The sequence below is a fragment of the Callorhinus ursinus genome, unplaced genomic scaffold, assembly GCF_003265705.2.
Source record: "Callorhinus ursinus isolate GAN/ISIS: 27379988/994484 unplaced genomic scaffold, GSC_fseal_2.0 scaffold30, whole genome shotgun sequence".
Classification (NCBI taxonomy): Eukaryota; Metazoa; Chordata; class Mammalia; order Carnivora; family Otariidae; genus Callorhinus; species Callorhinus ursinus.
This window is the reverse complement of record NW_027397092.1, coordinates 19,914,778-19,933,035: the sequence shown is the minus strand read 5'-3', so window position 1 is coordinate 19,933,035 and position 18,258 is coordinate 19,914,778. Positions and strand designations below refer to the sequence as shown.

General features: G+C 52.1%; 1 protein-coding gene across 1 annotated transcript in view; it reads left to right on the top strand.

Moving 5' to 3' along the window:
- TRPC7 (transient receptor potential cation channel subfamily C member 7) overlaps nucleotides 1-12,873 on the top strand; it is a 144,610-nt gene extending 131,737 nt beyond the window's left edge. Inside the window, exons 9-12 of the mRNA XM_073878543.1 lie at nucleotides 2,674-2,895; nucleotides 3,593-3,673; nucleotides 10,265-10,340; nucleotides 12,572-12,873. Of these exons, the coding sequence (XP_073734644.1) occupies nucleotides 2,674-2,895; nucleotides 3,593-3,673; nucleotides 10,265-10,340; nucleotides 12,572-12,741 (549 nt within the window). The 3' untranslated portion in view covers nucleotides 12,742-12,873. The remainder of the gene's footprint in view (nucleotides 1-2,673; nucleotides 2,896-3,592; nucleotides 3,674-10,264; nucleotides 10,341-12,571) is intronic.
- The last annotated feature ends 5,385 nt before the right edge of the window (nucleotides 12,874-18,258 follow it).

Here is an 18,258-nt window from a genome sequence, read left to right as displayed (position 1 = left end):
GCATGAGCAAGGGCCCTGAGAAGCCCAACGAGGCCGCTAGACAGTGCCTGGTACCCCCGGTCACCTTGAACTTCGATGAAGTACCCATCTGTGAAATCTTCCACGAGAACACTTATTTATTCAGCCAACAGATCTTGAGCACCTACTCTCCAAATCCACAGACCCGCCTGCCTCTACACCTGCCACGCCCCCGCCTGCCCTCCTGCTGGGGCGGGGAGGGGTTCTCCATCTGAGATGCTCTGCCCGTGTGCCCTGGCTCCCTGCCCTCTCGCCTCCTCAGGAGCTGCCACCGCATGTCATCCCTGCTCCACCCCTATCTTCACCCTTCCTGTCAGCATTTAAATGAGACTCTGGGTCTTTTAAAAAAAAAAAAAAAAAGTAACTAAAAAAATCCTCCCTCGATCCCACTTTCCAACTCTTTCTCTCCTGCTTTTTCCTGCCAACTTTCTCAGAAAAGCTGTTTATACTTCTCACTGCCTCTTCTACTCGTTAACTCCCACTCCTCTCCACTCTCACCCCACCCACACTTGACCTGGTAGAGAACTAGTCACCCCGTGGAGCTCAGCTCCCACACCAACCATCAGGCAGCCTCCTCAGCCCTGCGGGCCAGGTCAGGAGCTCTACACCCAGGGGACCCTGTAGCCCTTAGCACAACTCCAGGCGAAAGACTGGGTGATGAGCAGTTCACTATATTCATGTCATGGGCCAGACTGTGTGCTCCATGAGGGCACGGACGATCAGCCCCAGGGCCTACCCAGCCCAGGCCAGCCACATAGTAGGTACTCGATACATGTTTGCTGAATGACTACAGGTTGAACTCTAGGCACTGTGTTAAGTTATGGAGATGAAAATAATACTTACTGAGGGCCTACTAATGTCTGACATTAAATGAACTCATTTCATTCTCATAATTTGCCCTATGAGGTAGGCCTTCTTGTCGCCATTTTACAGATGAAGAAACTGAGGCCCAGAGCAGCTAAGCCACCTGCCATGGCTACACAGCTAGGGAGGAAGAGAGGCAGGACTGGAACCAAGGCAGGTTCCAGAGCCCATGCTGTCATGACTACACCCCCGTTCCTCTTAGATCACAGTGTCCCTGTCACATGTCCCTGTTGAGCAGCAGAGGATGGGGGCAAGTCCTGCCCTCACAAAGCTTCCAGGCTAAATGACTCCGATATGATAGCCCATAGACCAGGCCGGGTGTTGATGGGGCCTCAGCAAAAGCAAACAAAATGGCCAAGCCTGCAGGCGATAGCCTTGTATCACACGGCACCTCCCAGCAGCCTCAGCTCGGCCCCTGCTAGATTCACGGTCCCTGGAAGTGTAGCTAGTGTCTGTGAGGACTGGAACCCACCCCCTGATGGAGCACGTACCTCAGTGCCAATCTCAGGGCTACCTGAAGGAGGCAGCATCTTCTCCATCTCCGGATGAGCAGGACCCAGGCGCTTGCTGAAGTCATGCAGCTAATAAGGGGTTTCGAGCCCAGGTTCTGTCTGACTCCAAATCCCATGCCTCTTTGCTGCTCTCAAACCACCCCACTAGGACAGAAGCCTAAAGAGCCTGCCAATTAAAAGAAAAAAAACCACACCTGCTACCTGTTAGGGGGCCCACTCAGCAGTCTGGCACTGACATCACGTCAGACGTAAGAGATGTGGGTTTTAAATCGAGCACTGATGTGAGGGACGAGAGCATGGCTGGACTAGCACATGCGAACTACAGTCAGGTCTGTTTCTCTTAAGTGACACGTGCAGGATCTCTTTACATCCTCTGTGGCAGCACTCTGACCAATCAGAAATATGCTTTCTAATTAGAAAGACGCAGTGATACAACACAATATGGGAGCTGCTCACCACATGCACCTGTTAAGTACGTGAAATGTGACAGGTCCAAATTGAAATGTGCTGTAAGTATAAAAGGCACATGGATTTCAAAGACCCAATAGGAAAAAAATGTGAGTTACCTCATGAAGAATTTTTATGATGACACGCTGAAATGATAACATTTTGGATCTCCTGGATTAAATAAAAGGTATCACTGGGATTAATTTTACCTGTTCTGGCTGGCTCAGTCAGGAGGATGTGAGACTCTTGATCTCAGGGTTGTGAGTTTGAGCCTCACGTTGGGTGGAGACATTACTTAAAATAAATAAACAACACTTTAAAATAATGTAATCTTTGATGAATCACTACATTCTAGACCTGAAACCAATTTTACCCTATATGTTAGCTAACTAGAATTTAAATAACAATTTGAAAAGAAAAGAAAAATCCGCCTGTTCCATTTTCCTTTTTATACTGTGGCTACTAGAAAATTTAAATTTACTTCCGTGGTTCACGTTTGTGGCTCACTTGATATTTCTACTGGGCAGCAATGCTCTGGAACATGAACATCCTGATCCCGTGGTGGTTCGTGAATCAGCAGAGCCCTCGGTGGCTGACAGGATTAAGTGGCAGTGAGAAAAGTTCTCGGGTTTGTGGCAAGTGGAGAAATGTTTGTGAAAATACCCAGCGGAGAGTGAGGGAGGTTGTAAAGAGGGAGAACATCCGGAGACCCTCAGTCAGTCCTGTTTAGAAGTCTGCCATCAGAAGGTGTAGCCTACATCCCCGCGCCTCACACTGAACCCTGCTGTTTGATTGTGGCCTTTGATGGTGCGTTGTTTCCCTTGTCCCACAGGAGGACGCAGATGTGGAGTGGAAGTTTGCCCGAGCCAAGCTCTGGCTGTCTTACTTTGATGAAGGAAGAACTCTTCCGGCTCCTTTCAATCTAGTGCCAAGTCCTAAATCATTTTATTATCTCATAATGAGAATCAAGATGTGCCTCATAAAACTCTGCAAGTCCAAGGCCAAAAGCTGTGAAAACGACCTTGAAATGGGCATGCTGAATTCCAAATTCAGGGTAGGTGGCATGGGGTTTATGGGGCAAGAGAAGGCGGGGGATGGGGCGGGGGAGGGGGAGGGGGACCGGGCGTGCTTGATTCAGACGGGTGCCGTTGATACGAGGGAAGTCAGTGAGGGGCCCCCGCTTTTCAGAATCTGCGGACACATCGGCAAAGCTGCAGCCCCAGCAGAGGCTGCCTGTGGTAGGTGCCCTTCTCCCCACAGTTCCTTGCAGAGGTGGCCTGCAGGCTGTGGGCTGAGCCATGCCCCCACGGAGGCAACCGCTTAGTGGCCCCCAAAGAGGAATGGCTCTTTCCAGAAGGTATCTGAAGAATGATCTCTGGGAAGAAAGTTTCCCTGCCTATTATCTCCCCCCCCCCCCCGAAGATTCTCAAGGTTTAGTAGCATTTGAAAATCTCTCAGGAGTCCTGGAAGAAAGACACCCACCCACTACTAACTTTAACTCAGTGCTTCCCAAAGTTGACCAAACTATATTCTATAACCTGTAGTCATCCTACAGAACTAAGGTCCCAAGAACAGTGTTCTAAGAAGCCTAGCAGCAGTAGGTATATCAGCTTCATAAGGGTCCTCTTTTTAGGGACAGTCCCATATATGGGTGCTGTTCATAGATGGCTGTCATATATGTTATATGAACATGTGTGTGTGTGTGTGTGTGTGTGTGTGTAGTATTTATGATGTTGTTTTTTTTCCCCCAGAAGACGCGCTACCAGGCTGGCATGAGGAATTCTGAAAACCTGACAGCAAATAACAGTTTCAGCAAGCCCACCCGATACCAGGTAACCACACCTTTCCCAGGTATGGGCAGAAGTGGACACTATCCAGACATGGATTTAGTAACAGGGCTGTGTCAGCCCCCCAGCACACAGCTTCATTTCTTCCTTCATTCAACAAATACGCACCGAGTGACAACGATGTGCCAGGCACCGCACTACTCCCTGGGGTTGGAGACAGGTTCCTGTCATAGTGGCACCTCCAGGCCAGTGAGGGATGGAGACAAGGTACAAGTAACACACAAGTAAATACATAACCTCAAATTGATAAGAGGAGAAAGAAGAAAACAACAGGGTGCAAAAATGGGGAATAAGAGAGAGCCCCTGCTTAGGTGTGGTTATCAGGGGCGGCATCTTTAAGGACAGGACAGTTAGTTAAGACCTCAAAGAAGGAGGCAGCCCTGTGGGGCCTCCAAGGCTTGGGAAAGGCATCCACAAAAGCCAGAGAGGAGAACCTTGGCAGGTCCAAAGCAGCTGGAGCTCAGCGGGCAGGGGACAGTCATCCAGGTGCAAAGGAGTGAGATTTGGACTGGGGTGTGAGTAGGGGGATGGAGAAAAGCAGACAGATTCAATATACATTCTGGACATGCAGGCAATGGGACATGAGGCTTCTCTGCAGGGACAGGGTACCCAGCACGACTCGGCGGACATGGGTGTCCTCACAGAGCACCTGACCTAAGACCGCCAGCTTGCCAAAGTCTGTTCTTGTACATAAAGCTTAGAAGACTTTTTATGCTTACAGCCCTTTGTGCTGCTTTTGGAAATTAATGCCACTTCTCTGTGTCTATCTGAATCAGCCCATGAGCCAGTGATAAAGGCAACTATGGGTTATTGATTATAAAAGCACAGGCCATTCATTTCCTGCCTTCCCCTTCTCAGTGATCAGCAGTTCTATCCATGCTGATCAGTTCTTTTTTTTTTTTTTTTTAAGATTTTATTTATTTGACAGAGAGAGACACAGCGAGAGAGGGAACACAAGCAGGGGGAGTGAGAGAGGGAGAAGCAGGCTTCCCTCGGAGCAGGGAGCCGGATGCGGGGCTCGATCCCAGGATCCTGGGATCATGACCTGAGCCAAAGGCAGGCAGACGCTTAATGACTGAGCCACCCAGGAGCCCCTATGCTGATCAGTTCTTATCAGAGGTAAACTTGAAGCCACCCTGAGCATGCGTGGGGTGGAGGTGCGGTGCCCTTGGTGTCCCCATCCCAGAGGGAGCAAATTAGACTTAGCATGTTCCAGACGCAGGTCTCTAAATGTATCTCCGCCCATATTTCAGAAGCCAGCTATGCAGGTAGGAGGATTTAAGTGCGCAATTAAGAAACATTTCATCCCTCAAAGTACTTAGAGTTTGATGAGATGACACAGGCTAAAAACTGGAAACGGGCAAATCTTGTATTTAATCGTGTACAAAACTGGGCCCGACCAGTTTGATCTGCTTTGAGTTATGTTACAGCACAAATCCTTCGGTCAGTGGAAGGATTTTTATTTCTCAGATCGTCAGAGAAAAGTATAGATTATCTGTGTCACAAAAGAGATAGAAAACCCTCAGGAGTTAGGGTCAAATCTCTGATGGGTTTTGAGAAGAATCAGCTGCCGAGATAAAGGAAGACTGATGATATGGTGAATGTCCTCTACCCAGAATGAATCCTTTAGGAGCAAGACTGTTTTCAAAAGCAGCCTGGAGGTGATTCCGTTTCTGTCTTCCCTCATCACTGGCTGAGTCCCTGTGGCCATCAACATCCCCAAAAGCTTCCTGCTGTGATTACAGAGATTGGGTGGTATGGGACTTCAGGCTACTAATGACCTTGGGCAGCCTGCTCACCCTGTATTTTGTGACTCCACCAAGAAAAGCCTCCGGCTATTTATTCAAACAGTTGTCACAGAAAAGAAGAAAGGAAACCCCGGGGCCAGTAAGCATCAGAGGGAAAGGGTTGAGAGGGCGCAAAGAACTGGAGAGCCCTTTGCATTTGCCCATGTGCCCTGTGCTTAGCCCTGCAAGGTGAAGTCTGGGCACCTTGCTGAGCCATCACCTGCTCAGACAGGAGTAAAGCAATAGACAGCATGAAGGACAGCGGGGTGCAGGCTGGACACTAGCCCAGATGTAATCTCACCCAAGGCCGGTGAGAGAGGCAGTAGCTTTAACCCCATTAAACAGAAGAGAAAACTGAGGCTCGGGGGTGAAGGCCCACAGCTGGTTGAACTATCTGTCTGACTCACAAGGGTGCCCCTCTTTTACTACATCATACTTCCTAGGCACCCAAGCCTTGCTGAGAACCTGTCCTGCCTGCCTGAGAACCGTCTGAGCCTGTGGAGCATGAGGGGAGGGGGCAAGGTATAGGAGGAGCTTCTAGAATGAAGGACTGGGGCAAGGGTCTGGCAAAGCCTCTTCTGTTTTCTTGGGCCCACTGGTGGCCTTCCAAGTTGCACTACTTTCTTCCCAAAGCACCCTCCAAACGTGCAGAGATCAGAAGGAGCCGGGCACGCTTCCTCTTTCTTAGGCTCCTGGCCGCACCCAGAGCTGTCACCTCCCCAAGGACATGTGGCAGAACCACAGTCCCTTACACTGTCAGGGCTCTGAGAAATTCTGTAGCATTCCCAATAACACAAAAGCCCCGTCGTTCATACACATGGAGTTTTTAAGCTCGTTGCCTCTGTGTCTCTTCAGTAGATCAAACTTAGTGCTTGAGATGTTTATTCGAAGCTTGTCAATCCTTCGACTTCTGAGGTTTCTCTAGTGTAAGGGAAGGCCATTCCCTCAGACCAGAGGCTCTCTGTGATTTGCTTTAACGTAGGCTTCCAGGGGTCTGAAGGCTGTTTTTCACAAAACCGGCCCCTTACTTTTATAATGTTGTTTTTTGGTTTTGTTTTGTTTTTCCAATCTGGGCTCATCATATGAAACCAAACAATGAAACAAAACCAAGATACTGGTGAGGGAGGGGATCAGAGTACTCCTCCCGTCAGAACTGTTCTGTGTCCTGTTCCAAAATCCAGGGTGCCCGTCTGCTGGGGCGCGTGCAGACTCATCTACTCCCACTCTGAGAGCTGCATTTCCTTCTTGGGCAAAGCAAACAAGCCGCATCCCAAATGCACCGCAGAATCCAGGCATGGTCGGTTCTTCACGCGAGCCCCAGTGTTTAGGGTGCAATCCTTTCCCCAAACCCAGTGGGGAGTCCTCCCTTTCATGCTCTAGGTGGCCTTCTCTGTAGAGACCAAAGCAAACAGGACAGACAACTCGCCAACACTGATTCCTTCTATTTCTGGTGTCTGATAAACCCTAGTTTAACAAGTGGCATGTCTGGGATGCATTCTGTCCCCTTCCTTCCAAGTGTCCCTCGATTTCTGTCTTCCTGGGTGGCAACACTGTTTCCCTCTGGATTCCGCTTTGTTGACCATCTTCAGCGTCCCATCTGTGTCCTCTTTGTTTGCATCTTGAGCTACTCTGGCTGCGCAGAGAGATGCCTCTCTTCCATAGAAAGTCTTTCTATGTCCTCCCAGCACCAGCAGCAGCCCTGCGAATGTGGGCAGGGAGAACTGTAAGGCTCCTTCCCTGGATCTCAGTGTCATGACCATTCAGACCCCTTGTGCATCTCATTCTCATCCCCTTCCAGTGTTAGTTCTTTGGCCTGAGTTATGTCACCAGCTACACTCATCTCCAGCACCTGCTAAGGGCAGGAGGACAAGGTCGGAGGCATCGACACCAATGGGGACACATTCACTTGGGGACAGTTTATCTTCTTGAAGTGAAAGAACTCTATGAAAGATAGCAAGGAGACGTTTCAAACCCATCACAAAGGACCATTCTTTTACCCCAAACACAGTGAAGGAGGGGAGACTTTTGGTGTCCATCTTTTCTGAAAACAGATATCCCCTCTAGCATCTGTGTTAAAGAGAACTTTGGGCAGTTTCTAACCACTTCCACATTTCTGGGGACAAGACTGGCATCTTCTCTGACATACCTCAGGTTGTCTAACTAATGTACGCACTACAGGGGAACCAGGTGCCCATCAGGACACAAAGTCTGTAAGCGGATGCTAGGCGGTCACACTGCTCTCCTGTAAGGCATCTGTCACTCCTGGGAGTGAAGTGGGGGTGGGAGGAAGGGTAAAGGCTCCCTGCTTGTCTGCAGTGCTCATGAGATTCTGCTTCCATATTAAGCCTCTATAATCCTGACACATGATGAGGGGCTTAATTTCAGACGTTTGTTTCTCTCCCCTTGGAGCCACAGATGTGCAAGCCTTAGCTCAGATGAGGCATGCCTGCCCTCAAGAAGGGTCCATGAGCACTCATGAAAATGACATACCGCTGACCCTCTTCTCCAAGGGTAACAGCTTTTTTTATTGAAATATCCCAAGGGGTAACAACTGAACAAAGCCATCCATCCTCTGAAATCTAAGTGAGGCTTCCTCCTGCATAGAAAACATTTTTAAAGAACAAGTAGGTATCTAGGAGCAGCCCAAACCCCCTTTGATCAATGGGAACCGGTTTCCTGCATCTCATCCCCTAAAGCATCTTGCACATAACCTTTTCCTGAAGGTTGGAAGAAGCCCCAGCTTTGGTTTCCATTTTGATTACATCTCAGATCTGCCACTTCCAGGCTGTGTGACCTTGAAGTCACCTCGTTCTTTGAACGTTGGTGTTCTCCTCTATGAATGGAGACAACCTTCCCAAGCTCACCAGGTTTCTGGGAGGATTCAGTGAGGTTATTCTGTCCAGGATGCTAAAAGGACTCCTGGTCTGCTGGAAATACTCAATACGTGTGTTTCTTTGTTTCTTTTTCATCCTTTCTCCCCTCCTCCCAGAGGCCCATCCACACTGAAGGGGGCTTGTGAGTGGGGTCTCACCTATTCAAAACAAATGGAGTTTGGGGGGTACACTGTGTATGAATAATAAACACACAGGGGAATCTTTTAAAATAACGGGTTGAGTCGTGTTGCGCTACCAACACAGGGAGAGACAGCGGTCACTGCCACACCTGTAGGTCCCGACTCAGTGCCGTTGCGGAAAAGTGAACTCTCCACTTTCCACCTCCAGCTTATACTTTTACCCCACACATATAAAGGTTCTTCAGCTGATGAATCCAGAAACTAAAGAACCCTTAATTCTTGAGGTTTTCCCTAAAACGGCAACTAGTTAAAACTAGATCCCCTTGACTGGCCTCAGCCTGAAAATTTGCAGAATACTTCTGAATTCTATACTCAGGAAGAATTTCAGACACCTGGGTGTCTGGGTTTTGGGGTTTTGTGCTTTTTCCCTGAGAACTGGCTCGGGACAATGTTGGTTTTGTGTGGGTTTTACAGTTCAAAGTGAAAAGAGCATTACCAAGTCCCGTGAAAGGCATCTATTCTTACAACTTGGGTAACCTGCCTTAGGGACTAGGGAGAATGTCAAGGAGAAATCTAGCAGTGCAGTTTAACCACTGACATGGCAAGACCCAGGCCTCTCTGACAGAGGGCAGCACGAGGACAACTTGTTCACTCATGGTTCGGCCGAAATAAGATCACAACTCAAAGCACAGAGCCTAGGAGACCAGCAGCCCGAGGGCTGAGGGGGGGCAGCAGCGGCCTAGAGGTGACGCAGGGCTCACCCCAGACAGCCTGTGCTGGGTTCCATTACAGTCCTGGAGTCACACAGCCTGGAGACACTGGGCTGAGGTCTTCGCCATCAAAGGCACTGAAAGAACCCGCAGCTGATGACAAGAAGGTGCTAAATCCTTCCCTTTGCTACCCAGCCATCCACTCCCCTTGGCTTACAAAAAGCTTTTCCTGAGCCCACACAGTCGGAGGGAGCTGCCTCGGTCCGCTGAGTCCCCGGCTGTGAGCAGGTGACAGGAAGGGATGAGCAAGGAGCAGGGAATCCTTCCCTCTCTGCCATTTGCTCAGCCCTTGCGAGATTCAGAAGTCTCAGCTATCTGAGTATTGCTAAATCGTGTGACTGCCCAGGAACCCACCAACGACCAGCTGGCAAAACCCAAAGTTCACCTCCTGCCGTCTTTCTCACACTTGGCTCTATTCTTGGTGTCTCTGAAGTGTTTACTCCTACCTCCTCATTTGCTTAAAGAACCTATATCTGCGTAATACACGGAAGCTACAGGCCAACCCGTTCCCCTCCAGCACGACCCGCAGCCCAGCGTCAGGTGTGTGGGCTCTCAGGGGAGTGGGGTGCTGGCAAAACCTCCCGAGGCTCGGCTCTATCTGTTTCTGCCTCTGGCAGGAATTTTCCAAGGTACAGTGGACTTGTCCAGCCTGGTCCTGACTCGGTAGGACATGACTGGCTAAGGTCACAAAGAAGGTCAGGGTGGAGTTGGGCGTAGGACCTCCGGTAGCACTAGGTGATGGTCTCTCGCTCTCCCTGGCTTGGCCTCCCACCCTTGAGTGTCCTGCTTTCACGTCCCTGGGGCAGGGTCATCCTAGGCGCGAGGTTAAACAGACACAGGCCCACGTTCCCCCAACAGGCGAGGCACCCTGAGAAGAGAGCATGGAGGCTCTCCCAGCCGCTGACCGGGTGCTCTGCGGGGGTGAGGGGGGGCACACATATACCATGCCGGCTGCTTCTGTCCTTGGCCAGGCTTGTCTGACCCCTTCCTTGTGCTTCCATTTCAGAAAATCATGAAGCGGCTCATAAAAAGATACGTCCTGAAGGCCCAGGTGGATAGAGAAAGTGACGAAGTCAACGAGGGTGAGTGATGGTTTCTTTTCCTGCAGGTCGGCAGTGGGGCGAGGTCTCACCCAGCTAAAATCGAGGTGGTGTGGACAGGGCTGCGTTCCTGTCTGGAGGCCCTGAGGGCGCTTGCTTTCCTTGCTGGCTCGGGTGTGGGCAGAAGGAGGTGCCGTGCGGCTGTCAGGTGATGGCCTCTGTCCCCTCACTGGCTGTGGGCTGGGGCCACCACCGCCACCGCCTCTGCCCCGCCGGCTGCCTACAGCCGCCTCATCCCAGAACCAGCCCCCCCCCCGACCCCGGCCCCGAGCCAGCGGCACATTCCTTCCTGCTCTGTCCTCCTTTCTCTCTGACCCCCTGATGCCTTCCTCTTCCTCTTGTAAAGACTCACGATTAGACTGGATAATCCAAAATCATCTCCCTATTCAAACCTGGCTGACGGGCAACCTTAATTCCATTAGTGACCCTCATCCCCTGTTGCCATGTAAATTGACCATACTCAGACAGGACACCAGGGATTCAGACCTGGTCATCTCTTTGGAGGCAGGGGGCTGGTAATAATCCTGCCTCGTGCAGCGATGGTTGCCTCGATTCCCCATCATGTCCCATGGGTGCAGGACGGCCCGGAATTCCTCATCCTACGGGTGCACATACAGAGAGCTGTAAGCAGACAGGGACACCTCCTTCAGATCCTGCCACCACCACCCTGTCTCACTCCCAGGCCCTCAGAACCTGACAGCCCACCGTGTTTCTCGAAGTATTCCCCCGCCTCAGAATCGTGTGTTAAAAACGCCCATCCCGGACCGCACCCAGGCCTAAGGAATCGGCATCTGCGGGGTGGCGCCTGGCGGGCTATGCATTTTGGTAAAAGCCCCAGGTCATTCTGATGCACGCTGAAGTTTGCAGACTACACCATTTTCACTGCTTGGGTGATTTTCCAGTCCATTTTAAGCAGTCACTCTTAAGTGAACAGCAAATTACCTTATACCAGGTCATTAATCTTCATGAGACACACAGGACAAATATTTGCTACCTTGAAACAGCCTCCTCCATGAATGAAGGCACTCAGTGTCCCCCTCACTCGGGCCACAGGGGCCTACTGGAAGAGCCTGGTCCCTTAGTGACCCTCTGCTTCCTCTGGAGCCTCCAGCAGGCAGCCTAAAGATCCCCAGCGGCCAGACTCACTCTTAGGCTGATGCTGTCCTGGGGCTGAGCAGCAGCTGTTCAGACACCCCTGCGGCTGGGTCTGGAACACACCACCAGGTGGCCTGCCAGCCACCTCCAGACGTGCGTCCTTGTGATCGACAGGAACATAACTGATTACCGATGGTGGGGTTGCCAGGTTTCATGCCACTAGAATTATACCTTGCAACCGGGGCTCAGGAAAGCACCCCATGAAAAGGAAACAGGGGATGTATGCGTTTGTCAAAACTGGCCAACCTCTACCTTTAAGATCTCTGCATTTTCTGTCCCCAACACATACGGAGAAAAGAGAGGAATAACGTACTCCCGGGCACCGGACTCTCATTTGAGGCAAGTCCAGTATCTATAATATCAGAAAAGAATGTTTTTGAGTCCTCTTTGTAGTTCATTAAAAGATTTGCCCAGCCCAGGCCCAGGTGGATTTCGACCGATGTGGTTCACTGTGGAAACAAGGGCAAACCCCCTCCCACCCCGGCCCCACCCCCACCCCCCACGGTGGCCCTTTGCTATGGAAGGAGGCGGCGGCCTCAGTGACAGAGCATGGTGTGGCGTGGTCGGGGCAGTCCCTTCTCCTGTCAGGCTACCGCGTGCATGGTGCCGAGCCCGTCCCTTCCCGCTTGAAAGCCTCTCCTCTGCAGATAACAACCACGGAACACAACAGGGAGCATCATGAGAATGATTGTTCCAGTCAATGACGGTGTTGCTCGGAGTCTTGCCTTTAATGGCTCCGAGGCCAACATTCTAATGTGGTGTGAAACAGGCGCTGGGAAGGCACAACCCTGCTCCTGACTCCCCCATCATCTGAACCCCTTCACAAAGAGCTTGACCAGGAAGGGGCAGAGGAGGGTTTTAAATGGACGGATGTGTCGTTCAGTGGCAGGAGGTGGGTGGGACTTAGGTCAAAACACCACTCGGGTCCCCTCACCTCTACCGTTCATGGGCCGGCCCAGCACCCTGACGCTGTGCTGGAAAGATGCGCGCCCCAAACGTATGTGGAATGAGCCCCTTCTGCCTGCTCATGCTCACCAAAAGTTCATCTGTCCTTGCAGGTGAACTGAAGGAAATCAAGCAAGATATCTCCAGCCTGCGCTACGAGCTTCTGGAAGAGAAATCTCAAGCTACCGGGGAGCTGGCAGACCTGATCCAACAGCTCAGTGAGAAATTTGGAAAGAACTTAAACAAAGACCACCTGAGGGTAAACAAGGGCAAAGACATTTAGCAGCCCCCCTCGGCATCTGTGACTTCTACCAGCATTCCCAGGCCAGGATGGATTTCCTAGCCACCAGGCCTTCAGGGAAGGGTCCTGGGCCCACTCCTCTAGAACACTAAGGGGACCCACTGGCTCCATCCTGAGCAGACGTGCTGACATGTGCACCGTCGTGGCCTGCCTTGACCCAGAACTGTTGTGAATCTAGGCTGTTGGGTAAGAAAGGCCAGCACAGGAGGAAGGGAGGAGATGTCCCTCTGACACGTGTGAGACCTTTGGTCCAGTCACAGGGACACACGTGAGGAAGAGGCCTTCTTGGATGCACACACGTGCCGTGCCCTCCCACTGCACACGGACCGCGTCCATCTCTGTCTGTGTCCCAGGAAGACAAACCACCTCATCCCATGCACCCCTTCTCACTCCCTCCCCGCCACCCACCCACATCCAGACAGAACCGGGAGGTGACCTGTGATCTATTCTTAAGTGCCAGACGAGAACACAGATAGCCTAATAGCAAAATAGTTCTATTTGTTTATATAAAAAAAAAAATTTAAAAATGCTAAATCAAAAATTGTACTGTAGGTAGCACTGTTTAGAGAACAACAACAAAATCCAAATGATGTATTTTTACCTTTATTATGATTATCTTGTATTTACTATTTTTACCTAAAATGGGAAGAAATAAAATTACCTCATAATAGCCTGGGGAGCCTCTGTCAATGTGCTGCCCTCCTGCTGTCCCGTGGCTTGTCTGGAGGTGGTCTCAGAAGCCCAGGGGCCCGGGACTTCTCTGGAAGGAGAATGGGGTAGGTGTGAGGCGGGGAAGCTACCAACCACCCCCCCTCCACACTGAGATCGTGTAGCCAGGACCCCTACCTTCCAGACCTACGGAGCCCAACCTCACCGAGATCAGGAAGGAGGTCTAGAAAAAGGTGAGGGAAGCAAAACATCTCCTCCCACCCACCTTTCGCCATCTCTCCCTGTGTGGGAGGGGAAGGGGTGCCGGGGAACCAACCCACCCACATCTTTCTCCAAGGAGCAACTGCGTGTGAGTGGGGAGAGCGGCCACCAGAGGGAGCCCCAGTCCCAAACAACACCTATTCAGAGCAGGTTGGAGATGATGCCACTGGACTCAGGGAGAGGCCCCTGGCCCCAAGGGGACACTTACTAGTAACACTAGCCAGACATACTGAGTGAGCACTTGCTGGGTGCGAGGCACGGTGCTGAAATCTCTGCCTGCATCCGTCCACTGAACCCTCATGGCAACCCTGGGAAGAGAAAGAGGCTCAGGGTCACAAATTCAGATGCCTTGCAGACACACTGAGAGGGCAAAATATGTGTGTATGTGTGTGTGTATGTCTCGTACATGTGTATGTATGAGGGGGCTTGTGTTTCACGATACACAGTGCATCTTCAGAGATCAAACATTGTTTACTTAACACTGCTCTAAGAAAAGAGCAGATGAGATGGGGTAATAAATCGTGAAGTTGGTGCTGGCATGGAGAAAGGGGGGAGAGCCATGACACATAGAGCAGCTGAGCCCTACCAAGCTGGCCCGCAGACACTCAGCCCAGCCAACTGTTGCCATAAAGAATACAGGCCCAGCTTTGCCAAATCTTCCCAATTTCGGGGCGGGGGGAGCCCATATTTGTTGAGTCCCTGGCAGCCAAGAAATGTGGCTATGCACCTGGGCTGTCCTGGCACCACCGTCCAGAGCTCCAACAAGAGGGAAACAGAGGTGCCCGATGGGTGCCAGGGGCATACCGTATACTCACAGTCTGGGAATTTTTCACCTGGGGTCCTTGTGAGGGGTCATAGATGAATTTCAAAACACCTGCAAATCCTCAAGTGCCCATCAGATCATGTGCTTGTCTTTGTGATGGTATGTTGTTCTGGCTTATCCCAAATCCTCACCCAGGGACCCCCAAAGCCTGCAGATGATGACAGAATTCATTCTGCAGATATTTACCGAATCCCTTGCCAAGTGCTGGGGATGACACACATCAGCATCCAGGGGGGCTCCTTTTTAAGCCTGGACTCTGAATAAGAAAGCTGATGTACTTTGTAGGAAAAGCAATTGATTTATCCAGGGGACAAATTACCAGCACTTCTGGAAGATTTCCTTTCGGATCCCTCACTTATCTTCATCAGAATGCTAATAAACACTTGGAAGATGCATTACTCAATTTCCCTATCTGCCTTCAGCCAGAGGCAGGTGGCAACCCCATTTTCAAATCCTGGGGTGCCCTTTTCTTTTCAAACCTAAGCCTCAACTTTTCCCTCTACGGAGATAAAGAAAAACAAGTCCCACTGAGTAATTAAAAACTGAAAAGGAAACCTGGCATCATCCATTAGGTTTTGGATGCCGTGTCTGGGCGGTAAAGGCAGCCCAGGAATGGACTCATGGCTGCAGAGAGAAGTAAGGCAGAAAGGGACCCCTCTTTCGTGGAAAGCCATTGCAGAGGCCTTGGAACTGAGGGCTGGCAGAGTTATCAGCTGGAGCTGAGGCAAGAGCTTAGTGATTTTCCAGGCACTGACAGTCTCCCTCCCTCACCCCATCTCCTTGGCTCCTGTTGAATTAACCAGGTGAGAGAAGACAAAGCAGGAGAGTGAAGAGTGGAGGCTGAGAGGGGCTCACAGACAGAGCGGGAGGAGAAAGAGCCCAGGTCCTCCCTGAAAAGCTCCCAGACCCGCAGGCTTCTATGCTTTCCCAAGCACCCTATCCGTTCCCTTGGAGCAGGCCGCACAGCTGTCCATCTGTCGGTCTGTAACGTTCCTGTGTGCTTGTAACATCTGTCTTCACTGCTTGCAGGCGGGAAGCTCCATGAGGGGGTCTGGGTCTGTTTTATGGCCACTGTGCACTGGCGCCGGGCCGGAGAGTAGCCACTGAGTGAACCATGGCTGGGGTCCAGTTTTCTAGAATTCCTTCAGCTGGCACCCCTGGGCTCTGAAAATCTGGTGAGTTTGCAGGAAACACACGTTTCCCTCCCAGCCATGGCATGGAAGGAGCCCCTGCTCCAGCACCCTCTGTCCCTACGGAGCTGCTTCAGACAGGGCCGGGAGCATGCAACCACAGTGCAGGCCACCAGGGGACTCGGGCATGGTGGCCCCAGCCCCGGCTCCGGGGGGCCAGCGGTTAAGCAGCCAGTTCTCCAGCGACTTGTCACCTCCTGATGGCTCCTAAGAGAACTTGACAAATCCTAGTGACACTTCCTGGGCAAAAACCCCCAATTAGGCCCCAGAGCTATTCCTAAAGGACGTGCGCTCACACACTTGAGAAAGCACGGCCGGTCTCCTGTGCCCGGTAGTCACAGAGTATCTCCCCCACTCCCACAGACGCCAGAGGACAAAACAGGGACCAACCAAAAACCCCAAACCCCGGGCTCGGGGACATTCCCCCATGCAAGGGCCCCTGTGCGAAAGCTCCTGCAAGAGGGGCAGGCCGTGGGAAACATCTTCGGGTCCGCTTGCCCCCAGGAGGCCAAGACACCTTGCCCTGCTTGAAGCACCCGGAGTCTGGTTAAAAATAAGCAGCCTCGGGCCGTCACTCCTCAAAGGGTTCATTAAGGCTTATGTAAAGTCTGAGTTTGAGGCTCCCAGAGGCTGACAGGAATTAGGAGTTGGATCATCTGAGGCAGGGAGGCAACGCCCCCATTCTATGTTTATCCCATGTCTTCGCCTCATCCCTTGGAGAGTGGGTATGCTGGAGGGAAGGGCCTCCAGGAGAGACAGAGGGAATGCACATCAGCTCGGGCGGCAAAGCCCCTGCGGCCCCTGACCTGCAGACAAGGCAAGGCCCCAGGCTGACCCAGGCTCATCCCAGCCCTCGGGAGCAGAGGCCACCGGAGCCGCTCTTCCTGAAGGAAGCCCTACCCACTCTTCGCTGGGGATTTCTCCCTTTGCTTCAGGAAAGGCAGGATGCAGACACAGGGAAGGGAAAGGATTAAAGTGTCCGGAGCTGGGGTCTCCTGAGCCCTGAGTCTTTAAGGAAAGGAAAGGACAGAGGAAGAATCAGAGTTGGAAAGAAATGGCGTTTGAGGAGCACAGGGTTCTCCCCTACCCGGAAATGCTTCCCTGCGACGGGGGTGGGACAGGAAACGAGGCTGGGTCTTGAGAAACGAAGGTCAAGGCAGCCGGGCCCTGCCTGTGGAGGAAAAGCAATCCACGCCCAGAGACATGGGGACCACAACTGGAAGGCCGCACCCTCACCCAGCCCAGCGGGACCCCATCCACGCCCAGGGAGGCGGGAGGAGGAAGAAGGACGGGCTCCCCCAGCCCAGCCAAGGGCCAAGTGCACTCTCATGAGGATACAGTTGAAAAGGGTGGATTCCACGTCCTCAGAGTGAGTCAGGAATAACTGGATCCAACAGAGCCTGCTGTGTCTGGACAGGGACGCGGGGTCAGCTGTGCCGACTGACCAGAGAGGCCCGTGGGTCCTGTGGTGCTGACCCCCCACACACCCGGGCCAATGGCCCACCTGCCCCAGCAGTGTACTCAGAAGTAGAAGGCAGAAAAAGGCAACTTATAGCCAAATGAAAGTTCATCACGACACTCTCGGGCATCTGAGGGCAGATATGGACCCTCACAGAGTAGACAACATTTCCAGCTTGGCCGTGTCCACCCCAACCCCAGCTGGGCATAGCACAGATAAAGCAGAGGGGAGGCAGAGGCAAAGGGGAGGGAGACGGGGAGGCCATGGGACGCATAGGCTTTGTGAGCCACCCCATGGCTGGAAACACATCCCACCACCATCTCCCAGGCACAGGCTGGCCCCTGACCCCAACTTAACCGGCCAGAGTACCCGGCGCCCCAGAAACCAACATGGCCCCCAGCAGGACGATCGCATTCCCGCCGCCTTGAAATGTATACGCCTACGGACACTGGGAAAGAGAAAACCTTTTTCCTACTGGGGTCGCTGAACAGGAGAATATGAATCTGAGACACCAAGAGACCCCTCCTTGCCTCATAGACAGGGACTGTCCGGGAAGGAAGCCAGACAGAGGTGAGGAGGAAAGTAGAGGGGAGAAGCCAAGGTCGAAGGGAAGGGAGAGGAGGAGAGAGGCCGAGGAGGAGAGAGGTGGAGGAAGGAGCAGTGCAGTCTCACCCCTGCGCCCTTCTTCCTACAGCTGTTCCTTACAACGGGGACCTGTTCCAGAAACCTTCTCAGCTGCACAGGCAAATAAACCCTGCTGGTGATGAAGCTAGCCTGCCCTGGGTTTCTAGACATCCTTTACATTCCCGGAGTCCTGACGGACACAGAAATGACACCAGGACTTCTTTGCCCCACACTTCCCCCTGGGGCTGTTTGCTGTTTCTGTGGTTAGAGGAGGAGGGCCAAAAAACTGAGGGTTCTGTTTTTCTTGAGACTCAATGAGGTTCTGACAATAGGCGATAGCCTCAAGCTGGCGAAGCTGATCAAGAGCAAATCTACAAGACACTGGACAGGAGGGCTACCAGGGGCCCAGATGACACGGGCTCCTCAGGATGGGGACGATAGGGTTGCTCCTTGCTCTGCCCAGGCTCCAGCTC